Source organism: Balaenoptera ricei, chromosome 6 (genome assembly GCF_028023285.1).
Source record: "Balaenoptera ricei isolate mBalRic1 chromosome 6, mBalRic1.hap2, whole genome shotgun sequence".
NCBI lineage: Eukaryota > Metazoa > Chordata > Mammalia > Artiodactyla > Balaenopteridae > Balaenoptera > Balaenoptera ricei.
Window position 1 is genome coordinate 70,092,732 of NC_082644.1, and position 17,290 is coordinate 70,110,021.

General features: G+C 40.8%; 1 protein-coding gene across 5 annotated transcripts in view; it reads right to left on the reverse strand.

Annotated features, from left to right (window-relative positions):
• SMARCA2 (SWI/SNF related, matrix associated, actin dependent regulator of chromatin, subfamily a, member 2) overlaps positions 1-17,290 on the reverse strand; it is a 176,318-nt gene that overhangs the window by 114,264 nt on the left and 44,764 nt on the right. For all 5 annotated transcript variants that reach the window (XM_059924827.1, XM_059924823.1, XM_059924825.1 and 2 more), the window contains exons 9-13: positions 16,917-17,087; positions 8,465-8,518; positions 2,757-2,887; positions 2,466-2,523; positions 236-336 (exon numbers count right to left, since the gene is read on the reverse strand). In XM_059924827.1, the coding sequence (XP_059780810.1) occupies positions 236-336; positions 2,466-2,523; positions 2,757-2,887; positions 8,465-8,518; positions 16,917-17,087 (515 nt within the window). The remainder of the gene's footprint in view (positions 1-235; positions 337-2,465; positions 2,524-2,756; positions 2,888-8,464; positions 8,519-16,916; positions 17,088-17,290) is intronic.

Genomic DNA, 17,290 nt, shown 5'->3' on the forward strand with positions numbered 1-17,290 from the left:
CGGAAGCGCGTGACACACGAGGAGCCCGGGAGCGAGGAAGTCATGAAGTGGGGGAGGGCGGAAGGGGGGAGCCGAGCAGCGGGACACTCTGGTGACCTCTGACGGCGGCGTTTCGAGCGGAGCACGGGCGTGAGGTCGGCTTCCTTCCTTAGACAAACTTCTCTAAAAGAAAATCCATAAAGCGCAACCCTCACGAAATGCATTTGCAAGAGACAAAACTCTGAGAGACACATACTCGATGATCTGCTTAGCGTCCTTCTCGGAAACCTCTTCACTGTTTGGATCCAGAAGTATTTTCTCTTCCGTTTCCTGCCTACTGGACTCTTCCTCTTCATCCTGGGGAAGGAACAAAGATATGGGGGTGATTCCCTTTTAACGAGGGAATCCCTAGGCTTGGCGATTTCTGAAAAGAGAGTGAATAGTATTCTACTTCACAAGTGAGGTGCACACAACTGAGGGAGGACGTAAACTTAACCCTTACTTACACCAGGCAATACCTACCTCTCCATTGCTGTTTACATCACTGAATGAAAGAACAAAAGGAACCCTCTGAGGGTCCCCTGGAACCCTTGCTCCCAAGAATAAATATGTAAAAATCATGCCAGAAAGATGGATATTTATCATTATTTGGTCATCAGAGAGTCCTGTAGACCATATCTGCTCTTGCTAACTTAGTGACCTTCTATACCCTTCTCTCCAAAGCCAACTGAAGAGATCTTAGTATTGTCCTTCTCTCTGATGATGCCAGTGGGCCTTGGATGGTCCCACACGTCTTCACAGTGGAGAGACTGGAGCTTGTAAGCACATGGCCTTCTGTGTGTGCTTTCTGTGGCCACTTCACAGCCCACATTTCTGGCTATTTAGATTAAAACTGTCAATAACATGGCAAAGGATTCATCACCTCCCCACCTCTCAACTGTGTACTTTGTTCTGCTGGCCTGTTGAAAAGCTTCACTAAATATTCATAATGCCCACTACTACCCACTGGTGTTGAAGGCTGAATCTTTCCAGATAATCCAGGAGAATTTCCTTTAAAAGTAGGCTTAAAAAGAACCATGCTTTTCCATCAGGCTTGAATGAAACAATACAAGCTGACATGATAGTAATGTAGAAAATCAAATCTATGACCACAGATCACTGAGCCACAAGGGGTAAACTGAGGAGTTGGCACAGCTCCTTCACATCCAGGTGAGCACCGAGAGGGGACATGACTCGCCATGAGATGGGGACCTGGTCTCCGGACCCCCAGGTCAGAGTTCACTCTAGTCCCAGCTCTCTGGAGCTGTGTGCAGTTGCCAGTCTCAGGAGGGCACCTGTGGGTTGAGCAGCCTTCTTTACCTCATCTCTGTCCCTCCCTGGCTCTCAGACTCAATGAGAAGATTCTTCCAATGGATCATTTATGGGCCCATTCATCCGAGTAAACAAGAGACATTTTAAAAATTGATTTTGTAAGTTTCAAGTATCTCAGAGAAAGAGTAGCCTATTAAAAAAAAAAAAAAAAAAAAAAAAGCATGCCTCCAAAAGTATTTGCTTGGTAACAGCATGCTTTTTTTCTAAAAAAAAAAAGTAACTTCTGTTATCTTTCCTCTCTGCAAAACCAGTAAGTGTCCATGGTAGATTAATTTAGAAAACACAGGTCCACAAAACAGAAGAAAATAACAATGGTCTTAAAATTCTGGTGAACTGTTATTGGTAAGGCTGCTCTGCTCCGGCCATGGCATTCTTTGAACCAAGATTCCCCCACACTGGTAAACATCAGATTTAATGACTATACGCTAACAATGCTCTAATAAAGGAGATAAAAATCTTTTAATCCTTCTATTTGTAATTGTTAAGGATTTTAAAGTTGATCTAAAAGATACCTTTATTATTCCTTAATCTCCATTAAAAGTATTCAAGATCACCATTTTAGGTTCTGGATATATTGAGTATTCCTTCCAAAAGACTGAGAAATGTGGCTAACAAGTATGTCCAAAGAATTCAAGCAAGAATCACATTTAAAGAAAAAACCCAAGAGGATCAATAAACCCATTAAACCAAGTGCATGTTGCCCTTTTGGTCTAAGTTTCCAGACTTACAGCTTCAAACAGGCCCAAGGACTAAAGAACTTCAGACATTTTTTAGGCTGTTAACCCTCAGTGTAAATGACTTAGAAGCATGGAATTGCCTTTCCCAAAGTAATCCATCTCCAATTTTCCTCAGAAGACCTTTCTACCATCTCCAATTTAATGCCAGCTTCTCTCTTCTTGGTTTCAAATAAATTTAGAATTCACCAAGCTTCCACATTCGCCGGGAGCCCCCGAGACGTCACTGTGCTACTAGTCATGCACCAGCAAAGCTCTGTCAAACCCTCAGCCCCAGCTGTCACCCGACGGCCAAAACTGGAGGACGAAGAGAAAGAAGGACACAGGTGCTTCCCCGTGAACTTTCCAGCCAATGAACTCCAAACAGAGATATATACGTACCTCCTCCTCATAATCAGAATCACTCTCTTCACTGTCCGATCTAGGGGCAACTTCGTAACTACAAGAAAAGGAGTGGGGAGGAAGAGGAGGCTTAGCTTTTTAAATCATAAAACTGTGTGTGTGCGTGTGTGTGTGTTTATACACAAATATATGGCACATTCTATGTACAAATGCAGGTAATAACTTTAAGCAGTTCAGCAAAGGTCATGCTGTTTTAGTTCCCAGATTCTACAAGGACCACAAAAACCTAAAAAATCAAAGAACACCAATAATTCTGCTTTAGTGCCATACCCAGGATTCATTTCCAACCAGGCGTCCAGCTGACTTGCTTTGGGTGCTTCTGGGCCAAAGAGGACCTTGCCGGTTTCTGTGTGAGTCACTTTGACAGGGAGGTCACTCATCTGGCTGCTCTCATCTATGGGCTAGAGAGGAGAAAAGACATAATGCCGCTTCGTGTTAAGACATTCACCCAATTCTGTGCTGGATGTTTCTCGGCCTTTTGGCTGCCCAGCATTTGAAATCCTTTCCCGCGATTAGAAATTTCATCACCTGATGAGTCCTGGTGGGAAGTGGGAGGTCACCTCCTACCAAAGAAACTGAAAACACTGGCCTCCCTTGCAGCAAAGGAACTGGCACAAGACCTAAGCTCCACCAGCTGGGCGCATTCACCAAGGCTCTGAATTAGGACCTAGAAGGAAGCGGGGGCCAACAGGCACACTGGTAGGAGGGCAGACAACAGTGGCAGCAGTGCCAGTACAGTGGTATTGGCTGTGCCCACTCCCAAGGCCGGCCATGTCCTCACTAAGCAGCTGTAGGGTACACTACGGTAACATATCACTGAAATAATAGCGCAGTCCCCAGTCAGCTTCTCCAGGCTTCCAGGGTTCCGATGACTCACCCGATATCCTATTAATATGTTCCCTTCTTACTTAAATCAGGCAGAGTTGATTTTTGTCATTTGCAGCTAAGAACCCCCAACCCCCAAATAATCCCCTCCAGATAAGGACTACTGCAAAGTCATGGTTTCAGAGAGAATAATGGAAAAAAGGAAAAGGTATTGTAACTTGTATCATCTCATTATGGCTGGTTTGGCTTCTGCAGAAACAATGTCATTTATCCAAAACCAAACCACCAGGTACCAAGCCCAATCATGGGGACCTGTGATAAAGCAAAAGGCTCTGCTCATTGGAAATCTGGCAAATTGACCAAGTCTGAGCTGAAGTTCGTTATTAGACTCTCAACGAAAAATGGCTTGCTCAGAAAATTAAGAGAATAAGTGAAACTGCAGAGGTTGTGCTTAACCTACTTCAGAGAACGAACTGTTTAAAAAGGCCTAAAAATGGAGTAATCCTATGCAAATGAATGCTACTGATTACAGGGTGACTGTACTTCTAGGAGCAGACCCCCAGGTGAGACGTTTAGGCAACCCATTAATTCCAAAGAATTTTTTCTAAATTATTCTCATTTGGAGTTAAATTAAAATGATAGGAAAAGCAGTATACTGTAGGTTATCTTCTAATATCTTATAGGAAATGACCACCTCCTTCACCCCAAATATTGGTTCTTTCCCCCTTCTCCCTTAACAAAGCACTGCCAGAATAAGAAACAATATATTAGCAATTATCCACAAAAACAACCTTAAAAAAAAGAGAAGGCTTACTCCAGACATTTTTTTCCTTTTATGTGTGCTGAAGCAATGGCTGTGAACACCGTTACTTTGCATGTCAAGACAATGCTTCTTCCTTATTAACGTAGAAGGTCATCTACACGCTCACGCGATAAAGTAGGAAATCTACCATTCGCTACCATCGCCCTTGGAAAAATCATATTCCATTATCTTGAACTATTATAATAGAGCTTGTTTTATTGTTTGTGTCATGCCTCAAAGAAAACTGGAAATCACTGTAGCTGGAATTAGAACTTTGGCAAAAACACTGAATGAGCACAGCAGAATGTAATCAGAACATTATTTCAAAACAAACCAGGTAAGACATCTACTTTGCCCACTTCAGCAAACAGAAAACACATGTGTTAAGATTAAAAAAAAAGTGTATGTCACAGGCCCAAGATCAGGAGCTTACTTTCCCAGGAGATAACATGAGATAAGAGAGCTATCACACTAACACGTTAAATCTCTCCCTGTGTGCTTATTAGTTACGGACTGATGTGAGGCATGCTTAAGTAAGGGTGGTTCTAAGTGCTCTAATATATAGTATTCTTCCCCCATAACAGCCCACTGAGTGTTTCTTACACATTAGACATTTATCCTGATCTTTTCTTTCCTTGTGATGAATTATAGTGGTTAAGTAATATTTATTGTTCAAGAGATTTCTGCACAGAATAGTGGTTTCAACCTTTTTCCTGCCACCAGGCTGTTCACATTCATAATACGTCTCGTGTGCACTGCGATTCCAGAAGGGGAAGAGGCAACCCTCCACCCACCCCAATCCTCCAGGCAGATTTTTCAGAATCTGTGAAAGGAGAAGGAAGTTTGAAACAAACGCCCTTCCCATCCCGCTCCGGGGGGAAGCCTGCTCCTGTGAATCACTGGCAGAGAACTTTTGAGTTTTCAGAGGAAAAAACATCCAATAAATCAATCATTGTATTCTCGTGATTCAGAATATTCGAAATACTAGGAAATAAAATTTAGAAATACGCTGATGAATCTACAAATAGAAGCTATAGGGTAAGCCTACAGAATATGGCAAAAAATAAGCTACCAAATACGCAAACTGTTTGGCTTACAGAGTTATGAAATTTCAAAGTAAATGAAGGAAACTGGGTCATATTTTCTGCTTCTGTATCATCGACGGGGAAAATGTAATTATAGAATCACTTAAGATTTTTACACATTCTGTATATTCATAAACACATGCTTATATGTGCACAGACAATTTCTGGAGTGGTACATAAGAAACTTCGTATCAGTTGATTGGCAGTCTGAGATGGAAGATTACTTTTCAGTGTACCCTTTCATACTATTCTAATTTTCTACCATGCTAATGTACTACTATTTTTACTTAAAAATGAATAGCAGAGAGAAACCATATGACCATCTCAATAGATGCAGAAAAAGCTTTTGACAAAATTCAACACCCATTTATGATAAAAACCCTCCAGAAAGTAGGCATAGAGGGAACTTACCTCAACATAATAAAGGCCATATATGACAAACCCACAGCCAACATCGTTCTCAATGGTGAACAACTGAAACCATTTCCCCTAAGATCAGGAACAAGACAAGGTTGTCCACTCTCACCACTATTACTCAACATAGTTTTAGAAGTTTTAGCCACAGCAATCAGAGAAGAAAAAGAAATGAAAGGAATCCAAATCGGAAAAGAAGAGGTAAAGCTGTCACTGTTTGCAGATGACATGATACTATACATAGAGAATCCTAAAGATGCTACCAGAAAACTACTAGAGCTAATCAAAGAATCTGGTAAAGTAGCAGGACACAAAATTAATGCACAGAAATCTTTTGCATTCCTATATACATTAATGATGAAAAATCTGAAAGAGAAATTAAGGAAACACTCCCACTTACCATTGCAACAAAAAGAATAAAATACCTAGGAATAAACCTACCTAAGGAGACAAAAGACCTGTATGCAGAAAACTATCAGACACTGATGAAAGAAATTAAAGATGATACAAACAGATGGAGACATGTACCATATTCTTGGATTGGAAGAATCAACATTGTGAAAATGACTATACTTCCCAAAGCAATCTACAGATTCAATGCAATCCCTATCAAACTACCACTGGCATTTTTCACAGAACTAGAACAAAATATTTCACAATTTGTACGGAAACACAAAAGACCCCGAATAGCCAAAGTGATCTTGAGAAAGAAAAACAGAGCTGGAGGAATCAGGTTCCCTGACTTCAGACTATACTACAAAGCTACAGTAATCAAGACAGTATGGTACTGGCACAAAAACAGAAATATAGATCAACGGAACAGGATAGAAAGCCCAGAGATAAACCCACGCACATGTGGTCACCTTATTTTTGACAAAGGAGGCAAGAATATACAATGGAGAAAAGACAGCCTCTTCAATAAGTGGGGCTGGGAAAACTGGACAGCTACATGTAAAAGAATGAAATCAGAACAGTCCCTAACACCATACTCAAAAATAAACTCAAAATGGATTAAAGACCTAAATGTAAGGCCAGACACTATCAAACTCTTAGAGGAAAACATAGGCAGAACACTCTATGACATAAATCACAGCAAGATCCTTTTTGACCCACCTCCTAGAGAAACTGGAAATAAAAACAAAAATAAACAAATGGGACCTAATGAAACTGAAAAGCTTTTGCACAGCAAAGGGAACCATAAACAAGACGAAAAGACAACCCTAAGAATGGGAGAAAATAGTTGCAAATGAAGCAATTGACAAAGGATTAATCTCCAAAATTTACAAGCAGCTCATGCAACTCAATATCAAAAAAACAAACAACCCAATCCAAAAATGGGCAGAAGACCTAAACAGACATTTCTCCAAAGAAGATAGACAGATGGCCAACAAACACATGAAAGAATGCTTAACATCACTAATCATTAGAGAAATGCAAATCAAAACTACAATGAGGTATCACCTCACACTGGTCAGAATGGCCATCACCAAAAAATCTACCAACAATAAATGCTGGAGAGGGTGTGGAGAAAAGGGAACCCTCTTGCACTGTTGGTGGGAATGTAAATTGATACAGCCACTATGGAGAACAGTATGGAGGTTCCTTAAAAAACTAAAAATAGAACTACCATACAACCCAGCAATCCCACTACTGGGCATATACCCTGAGAGAACCATAATTCAAAAAGAGTCATGTACCACAATGTTCATTGCAGCTCTATTTACAATAGCCAGGACATGGAAGCAACCTAAGTGTCCATCGACAGATGAATGGATAAAGAAGATGCGGCACATATATACAATGGAATATTACTCAGCCATAAAAAGAAATGAAATTGAGTTATTTGCAGTGAGGTGGATGGACCTAGAGTCTGTCATACAGAGTGAAGTCAGTCAGAAAGAGATAAACAAATACCGTATGCTAACACATATATATGGAATCTAAGAAAAAAAAATGGTCATGAAGAACCTAGGGGCAGGACAGGAATAAAGACACAGACCTACTCGAGAATGGACTTGAGGACATGGGGAGGGGGAAGGGTAAGCTGTGACAAAGTGAGAGAGTGGCATGGACATATATACACTACCAAATGTAAAATAGACAGCTAGTGGGAAGCAGCCACATAGCACAAGGAGATCAGCTTGGTGCTTTGTGACCACCTAGAGGGGTGGGATAGGGAGGGTGGAAGGGAGGGAGATGAAGAGGGAAGCGATATGGGGATATATGTATATGTATAACTGATTTACTTTGTTATAAAGCAGAAACTAACACACCACTGTAAAGCAATTATACTCCAATAAAGATGTTAAAAAAAAAAAAAGAAAGAGATAAACAAATACCATATGCTAACACATATATACGGAATCTAAAAAAAAAAAGAAAAAAAATGGTTCTGAAGAACCTAGGGGCAGGACAGGAATAAAGACGCAGATGTAGAGAATGGACTTGAGGACACGGGGAAGGGGAAGGGGAAGCTGGGACGAAGTGAGAGAGTGGCATGGACATATATACACTACCAAATGTAAAATAGGTAGCTAGTGGGAAGCAGCCACATAGCACAGGGAGATCAGCTCGGTGCTTTGTGACCACCTAGAGGGGTGGGATAAGGAGGGTGGGAGGGAGATGCAAGAGGGAGGAGATATGGGGATATATGTATATGTATAGCTGATTCACTTTGTTGTAAAGCAGAAACTAATACACCATTGTAAAGCAATTATACTCCAATAAAGATGTTAAAAAAAAATGAATAGCAGAGCACAAAATAAAATCAGTATACACAGAGAATGGTGCAGCAGGGTATGGCAGGGTATCATTCAACAGAACACAGCAGAAATGGATGCAAAATCCCTTACCTCTCCATCTGGTCCCAGGGCAGACTCCTCCCCCTCAGCATTCTCTTCAGCCTTCTGCAAAACAATGTCAAATGTTACGTGTAAACCAAGAAAGTGGGTACAGGAAGGACCTCATGGCAACTTGGTGGTATATAACACTCATTCATTACTGCTTATCATCATCCAACAAAGCTTAGGAATTAATGCCTTTTCTTTGTGTTTCTCTTCACTCTCTGAGACAAGACAAAATGCGTACTTTATTGGCAAGTTGCAGGGAGTCAGCAAAAGCCAGGTGTGACTCAGGCCTGGCCCACTAGAGATGGGTGGACTGTGTCTTCCAGGACCCCAACAGCTTAAGATGTGGCAGCATCGGGACAGAGGTCAGAATCCCAAATGTCCTTGTGTTTGGCACTATGAAGACAAATCCTGACGTAATCAGCTCAATTTTCCCATTCCCTTAGCAAGTTTTCTAAAAATGTCCCCTCAAGAATGAATTCTGAACCGCTCTTGGGTGATAAAAATACAAAATCATACAAAATTCTGTGAGTTCTCTGAATTTTTATCATTCTACCTAATTGGCTTTCATAATATACAGTATTTCCACAGTAGGTATATGGGGAAATTTGATGCAGATACTGTGATCTCATGAAAAATTCTGTCATCCTCCATTTCTTAAATATTCCAATATCTTAGCCCATTAACCTTTATGTGCCTCAAAGGCAGCCTAAATGAAAAGCTAGGATTATGTCACATTTTGTACATACCGGAGAGAGACAGAGAGAGCCTCATCTGCAAGAAACACAAAATAGTCTAAAATTTCTTACATTTATAACGACCTCTTCGACAAGTGAAATCCTTAACATCACCTTTACAGAATCCTTAAAGTTATTCTGTGTGGTGTGATTAGAAGAAAAACAAACAAACAAACAAACTTTAGTCATTTCCTTTATCAAGACATTTAAGAAAATGAGCTTTCCTCCCCTGAGCTCTTTAGTTAATTAAAAATATACATAATGATACAGAATCAATATTAACTCCACTTTGTTTACTTAAGGCATTGATTGTGTAATACATTTTTGCTTCCCATGAAAATAACTCAGTTGTCTCTTGACAAAACAGCTTTTACAGAAAATGTTTAGTGTTGAAAATCCAGCCTTTTGTCCATACTGAAGAAGGGCAGTTCCCATAAATGTCTGAAATTTTTAAGTTGTTTGATAATTTTCTTGCAAAAAATACATGTATATAAGTATGCCAAAGCACAAGGCATAAAAAATGTAGCACTTCTACCAAAGAGTAGGAAATGAAATGCTCTCCTTGGTTATGATTTCCCAAGAATTTAATTTTCTATTTATGCCACCCCAAACTGAAAATATTTACAAGCTCAAAAGAAATGACCATCACGGAAAAGCATCCCTGTGTCTGGGCTAGGGATCCAGAGAACAATGGCAGAAAGGCTCAGAAAAGGAACCATCCCTGCTACCAGCCTCCCTGAAGATTTCATTTTTGGAATTCTCAGGCACTATATTCAGGCAACTCTTTTAATTAATGGGAGAAAGTCAATTAATCCCACCATTCTTTCCATACAAATCAGAAATTAGCTACAAATTTGGCCAACAAAGAAAATCAGATGAGACCATGAATAAGCCAATTTCCAATATCTAGCTAGTGGAACTGGATCACTATTTCAATGAATAGTACATTAAAAAGCTTGAAGGACCATAAATAACAGAATCAAAACTATTCTAAAGAATACTCTTCTGTGAATATGCTATAGACTAGATAGGGTGTTATCTAAAAACTGCCTCATAATCAGGCCTTTCCATTACTTAAAATCCTCTAAACTAATTTTTTTTTTTTTTAAAGAAATTCACGTTCTTTTATTTATTTATTTATTTATTTATGACTGTGTTGAGTCTTCGTTTCTGTGCGAGGGCTTTCTCTAGTTGCGGCAAGTCGGGGCCACTCTTCATCGCGGTGCGCGGGCCTCTCACCATTGCGGCCTCTCTTGTTGTGGAGCACAGGCTCCAGACGCGCAGGCTCAGTAATTGTGGCTCACGGGCCCAGCTGCTCCGCGGCATGTGGGATCTTCCCAGACCAGGGCTCGAACCCGTGTCCCCTGCATTGGCAGGCAGATTCCCAACCACTGCGCCACCAGGGAAGCCCTAAACTAATTTTTAAATTTCTATCTGGTATCAAATTTGAGAAGCAATGTAATACCAGACTTAAGAAAGTTGGCTCTGGAATTAGATGAACTGCGTTTGAATGCCAGCTCTGTCACTAAGTGCAAGAGTACTTAGCTGTGTGATCTCGAGCAAGTCTCTGTGTCTTGGTTCTCTCTTCTGTAAAACAGGGACAGTAGCGGTCCCTACCTCATGGGGCTGCTGCAGGACTGGATCACTATTTCAAGATGTACAATCCAATGTTACATGTAATATCCACTGAGAGTGTCAATTTCCACAATGTAAAAGAATCAATGATAGTCCAAGGGCTATTCTTTTATGTCTATATAAAACTGGCTATAGCACTGTCTGAAAGCTGCTTCATAAGGTTACGAAGTCAGGGATTTCTGTCTGTTTTGTTCACTCATGTATTCCCACACCTACAAGGGGTCCTGGCACTTAAAAGGAACTAAATAAATATTTGAAGGATGAATGAATGAATGAATGAATGCACCAAGAACAACACTTTCCACTTAGCATACACACAATCAATTATCATTATTTTAATTAGGTGACAATATACGTGCAAGTCATAAAAGAGTTAAGAGCACACACACGTTCCTCACTGAACTGGTGCTCTATGAGACTTCCCTTGCGTGCCCTGTACTTATACCCGGTTCGGCTATGTCATTCTAGGAGGTGGAAGCCAGATGGCAGTCTACTCTACAGCAAGAGGTGTCAAGTTCTCCCATCATGCTTTGAATTCCTTCAGTTTGGGGACAATCTCTGGTTGGTATGCTTTCAGAAACCCACATTCTCACATCAAACTAGTGCTTAACCCTCGATTCTCTTCCCCTGCCAAAATTCCCTTTGTGTGTTGCTCAAGATCAACTCCAAACAGACTGTGACCGGTACTGCGATATTGGAGTAACCTGGGACAGACTCAGCACCTGGTGGGATGGCTTGCGGCTGATGTGGCCACGGCTGCCTGAGAGAGTTTCATATACAGTGAGTCTGCAGCACGTGACTGCAAACACATCCTATCAATATTGCCGGCTGATGCCTGAGCTTATTTCCACTGATTAAAACAAACACAAAAAAACAAAACCGACTGCAGTTCATCCACTAATCAGGAATAAGCAACTCTGTACTGGCTTCTTCCTACCCACAAAGAGTTGAGAACTAATTACCCTCATGGGGGTGGGGGGAGGGAGGAATGTAATTATGGAATCGGATGTGAAGCAAATTACTCCTAACGAAAGACAATTTGGCTTCCCGGTTAAAGCCGATGTCAGTTCATACCCTTCCTTCAGGAATGTTCATGAACAAAGCTATGTGCACAGCTATCCACTTTCCTTGCAGAGGCTGTATAAAATAATCAACAACACGGTGAGGAGGGAAAGGAATCCCCAAACATGAAAACCCTGTGGAAGCTGAATTCAAGAAAATGGGCCTCAGTGGGGTACTTTATGCAGATTACCACAACATAGGACACAGCCTCACTCTGTAAAGAAAACAGCTTTGTACCAAATATTTTACAATCTATATTATAAAGTGAACACAGTTTATCCCCCCAGCAGGTGTTGTTATAATATGCTGAAACATCATTCAAATGTGTCTGCATCTTAAAGACTCATTCTGCTTCGAGGGAAACCTAAGATTTTCAGAAACCACTTGGGTTATTTTTACTGTCACTTAAGAGGACCTGTGAGCATTTAGATAGGTGATCAGGCAATAAAAAAATACCCAAGAATATCAAATTAACAGGCAATTGCACATTACTTAAGTTGTGCCTTGCAGAGAAAACCAATTCCAACATTTTGACTCAAGTAACTGGTCAATCCAGTTAAGCTGGACTTGGATCCAAATTTCTGGTTTCACCCATTTTGACACTGAACTTATCAAATAAATCTAACCATCACGGCATTGTGTTCACCTACCTTTACAATAGTCACTACACTCAAATGCGCAGAATTGCCTTAGAACCTTTCTTTCACCTACAAAAATCTCCTTGTGGAGGAAAACTGCAATAAGCTAATCATCTTCGGGGAAAAGAGACAAAAGAATTGAGAAGGAGTGGAGAGTAACTTGAATTTAAAATAAATGCCTCAATAACATTACTACTTCGCATTTGATGCTCTTTTCACTGAAAATTATACCAAGGGGCTTTTCTCTAATTGCTGGCTATCTAAAAGAAAAAGAAAAACACATTTCCTATCACTATATTGACCAATATACTATGCCAGAAAGGCCCCCCCTCCAAAACATCACAGATTCACGTGTAACAGTGTTTGATGAGAGAGAAAGAGAATAGAATAAGTTTCAGAAAGAAAGACCATGATGAAAAAGACATTTGACACAGCACTCCCCCATGGATTCTCTATGTTCTCATTAGTATCATGGGTTTCCAAGAAATGTCACAATAAATACCAAGGGTGTAGTTCTGTTGGTATACACCCCAGTGAAAGATTTGGGGGAAGGGGATTAAATACTTTATACTTTATTTCTGGCCTGAAGTCAATAGCTGGGGAAGCTGAACCTCTTAAATGACCAGACTTTTCAGCAGTAGGTTTGGGGGCAGGGGGCTGGCATGGGCTCCCAACCACAGCTTAAGGAAAGACATACCCTAAATCTCTGTAAGAAATACCTTATTGTTTGGATATTATAGGCCAAATAATTAGAAAATTCTCTTTGTAGGATCTGGGGAGAAAGAGGGAAGGAGAGTCTGCCAAAAATAAGAAATCCTCATTTCCCACTGCAGGCCTCAACAGCCAAGGAGCCTGTCGTTGTCCTAAAAGACATTCTACCTAATAATATCTAATCGATCCTCACCTAGAAAAAAATGGTGGCCATTTATTTTCTCAACACCACAGAGAACATACAGTAAGGGGAAAAAGAAGATTTTATTTTCAGAAAAACCTATAACCACATTTCAACAATCATGATCCTCCATCTATACCACAGAATTGATTGATAAAATAACTAATATTTACTGAGCACTTACTATGTCCCAGGGAGCGTTCTAAGTGCTTTAGATAAACTTTCCTATGTGATCCTCACAACAAATCTAGGCTACAGGTCCTGTTCCTATCACCTTCTTACAGATCAAGAGACTGAAGCACTGGGTAATAGATCTCTTAATGAAATATCCTACAAGGGAATAACAGCAAATTAGTATTCTATGTTTTCTTATGCAGTTATGAATTTAAGAGATTGCGTACCAATGTGCTTTAGACAGTAGTCCAATTTCATAAGTTAGCATGTTCAATCCTATTTGTGCACAACGCCATTTCAACCTGGGGTCCCCCAGTAGATATAAGAGAACTCGCATGGCAGCGGATGGAGACCTCCAGGTCATGCTAAGTACCCATAACAGTGTATTCACCTTGTCACACTGCAGAGACTGCTGTCACCTAATTAGATATTTCAATACTTGAAAAATTATTCCTCCTCTAACACTTAAGTAGATACATAGAGCTTATTTCTTTTTCTTCCACTTCAAGGGCATTAATGGAAGGCAAGGTTGAGATCGAGAATTTTCAGAATGATTTATAAATGTATACTTCATAGAAGCGGCTCTAACGGTGAGAAGAGAAAAACTAAGCAAGGTCCTGAGAGGTTAAAGGAAACCCACTCTATTATTCACTAACACCAAGTAAACCTGATCAACTCCCCAAGAAAGAAAAAGGCCTTCTCTGTTACACCAGGGCAATTCCTGAAAAAATGATACACTAGTTTAACACAGAGTAAAAAAGTAGCCCTTTTCCAGTTAAACTGCAAGGTCCACCATACTTATCTTTGACGGCACAGTTCTTGAAGTTACCTGTATCTTGTCCTACAAGTGTTGCCACCAGTTCAATGCTATTAGTTCACTGAGTAAAGAAGCTTTCTCAAAACAAAGATTTAGGGATGCCTTACTTAATTAGAAAAAAAAGCAAAACAAAACCTGCAGATAGGTACAGCATGATTATTCACTTCTATGGGAAATGCTGAAAGGGACAGCACAGAATTTTTAAGTGTCCGCATGCAGGTTCCCTCCCTGACAGAGAAGCTGGAACAAACAACTCTCGCAATCATTCACTCTAATGGAGGGGAGAAGAACTCCAGGTAATCCAGAGTGTCAAATAATCAGCTTTTGAAAGCATCCATTTTCTTTGCACTTGAATTAAGGTACATCTAAAATTGGGTAACTCACTCTGAACTAAGTCTTAAAACCCCGTGAGAGAGTTTTCAGGAAGGACTAGGAAGGAGCCCAGTTTCTTTTTGTCCTTTCTTTATCCAAGGTCTCCCAGCAAGATGGCTCAGGAAGGAAATACGGCCTGATCTCCTTGGTCCTACTGAGGGCAGGGGGAGCTCAGATGCGAGGCATCCCGAGAGCATGCCGGGGAAGAGGGAGAGGGCTGCTAATAAACTACTAATTCTGCACATTCCATCATGTGAGCCCATCAGCGGAAGATGTCCAGATAAAGCCACCAGGCAGACTGGAGTCGCTTGGGTACCTATTATTCATTTGCCAGGAAACCAGGCCCCAGTTTTACTCCCCGCCTTCCTTCACAGCATTCATTACAGTTTATAATTATATACTCGGGTGCATATTTGATTAATGTCTGTCTGTCTGTCTCTCTAATTAATTAAGAGGGCAAGAGTGCTTTTCCTCACCACTTGCACTCTCTCTCCCCCAGCATCTAGCATCCTGCCTAGATCATAGTAAGTGTTCAGTTAATATTTGCTGAGCAAATACATGAAACAGAAAGAATAAGTGCTATTAGCAAACCTGAAAGCAAGAGTTTGGTGGTAGAGAGTCAACCTACAGATGATACAGTGTTGGCAGCACCATGAAAAATACTGACAGGTTCCTGCTCTGTACAGATCAACATAAAAATAAAGGCATAATCATTACAACTCAATTATGTATCTTTCTTGCCTATGATGATATAACAATCTAATACTATTGCAGCAATCCATTAATTAAAAGCCATTAGCTCATACCTGAGCCATTAGCTTTTAATCACAAAGAAACACAGACTACGAATGGTAGTACTAAAAACACTAACAGTGACCTTTGTGTGACAGTCTCTGCAAAATATGCCTCAGGCTCAGGAAAAATGAAAATGGCCATTTCATGGGGTCCACCTATGGAATATGACAGAACTGTTATCTGCTTGCCATGTGCCAACTTTAAGTCAGAAATTGGGAGCTGGAATTTTGCAAAGTCTATAAGTCTATAACGCGACCTTGACAGGAAAATGAGGTATTCCTCACCAAAGAAATGTCGAAATGCAAGCCCTGACTCATCCCTTGTTCACCTTCACAATAAGGGAAGCTATCTTATACTAAAGAAATCAGGTGCAGAAGGCACCTTTTCAATCACTTATTCCTCCTCCTTAATTATGAAACAGGTATGAGAATTCAGGAGCCATGAAATTAATTATTTTTTTGGAAAACATTTAGTTCAATTATTCAGTGCAGAGAAGAAATGATTAAATGCTACCAATCCTCAATCTTCACAATTCTAACGAAGACTTCCTGTTGATGTTTATACCTGGGCCAATCAGAACTGACCGTGAAAACAAAATATCCACCGAGAACTATATTAGCAGACTACTTAAGCTTCAAAGAGGCTCTATATTTACAGGTCTTCAAAGGGAAGCAGGTTACCCTTGAATTGAGATATAGTATCCGCAGAGTCGAGATTCTAAATCTTACCCTTCGTTTCTCATGATAAATTGGATTATTTTACATAAGACTATTTACTGTTTTCTGTAATGACCTAAAACCCTGACTTGCACATTTACCTTAGTGTAAAACCGGGGCAGCTGAACCGAGTGAACAATCTTGGCATTGCTGTCTGTCCAGAGAAACAGGCTGAAATATGTTCTAAAAGTATCCCAAAGCTATCTCTTCCATCTTCCTCTGGCTCCTTTCAATCTGAACACACAGCATTTTCGTCTTCATTTTCACTCCAGTTTCTTAACTCAGCAGTCCCCTGCCTCGCTGGCACTGCACTTGAGCAAACATTTCTTTGTGCCCATGGTTTTCCTTTTCCTACCGACCGTGTGTACTTAGTTTCTGAATACTGTGTGAAACAGTGGCAATACGAACCAAATATACATCCTGTCCATCATGCTCCCATCTCCAATATGTTGCCTAGGACACCTAGCACATCAACCCATTTATATCAGCAATGTTTGCAATATACTCATCTAAGTCTCCCATTAGTGTAGTAGGAAGTACTCGTTAAAGGGCAAGACGTGCCTAAAACTGGTCGGCGACCACACATTCCCCAGCTCAGCCACAGCCACTCATGTGCTCACCTTCCTCTTCCTCCTCCTCTTCTTCTTCTCTTTGGCCGCCTGGGCTTGCTTGTGCTCCCAAACCAGATTAGTCAGGTTGGCCACATACTCATCGGTCTGCTGCAAAAGGTACGCTAAACGCCTATCTTTCTTTTGATCGATCAGTTTCCTATAGCCCTCTTCATCTTCAGCCTATTAAGGAAAGAAGAGCGTGATCAGAACATGATAAAAGTTTGCGGACGACACCTTTTCCCACTCATCCCTCCCCTTGATGGTCTGAACTTCGGTGGTGCGCGCAGCAAACCGTATGATTCCGGCCGCCCAAGTTCTCGCACCCTGTCTGGGACTGGGGAACACACGGAGGTACGATGCCTACGTCCCGGGACACCAGAGTT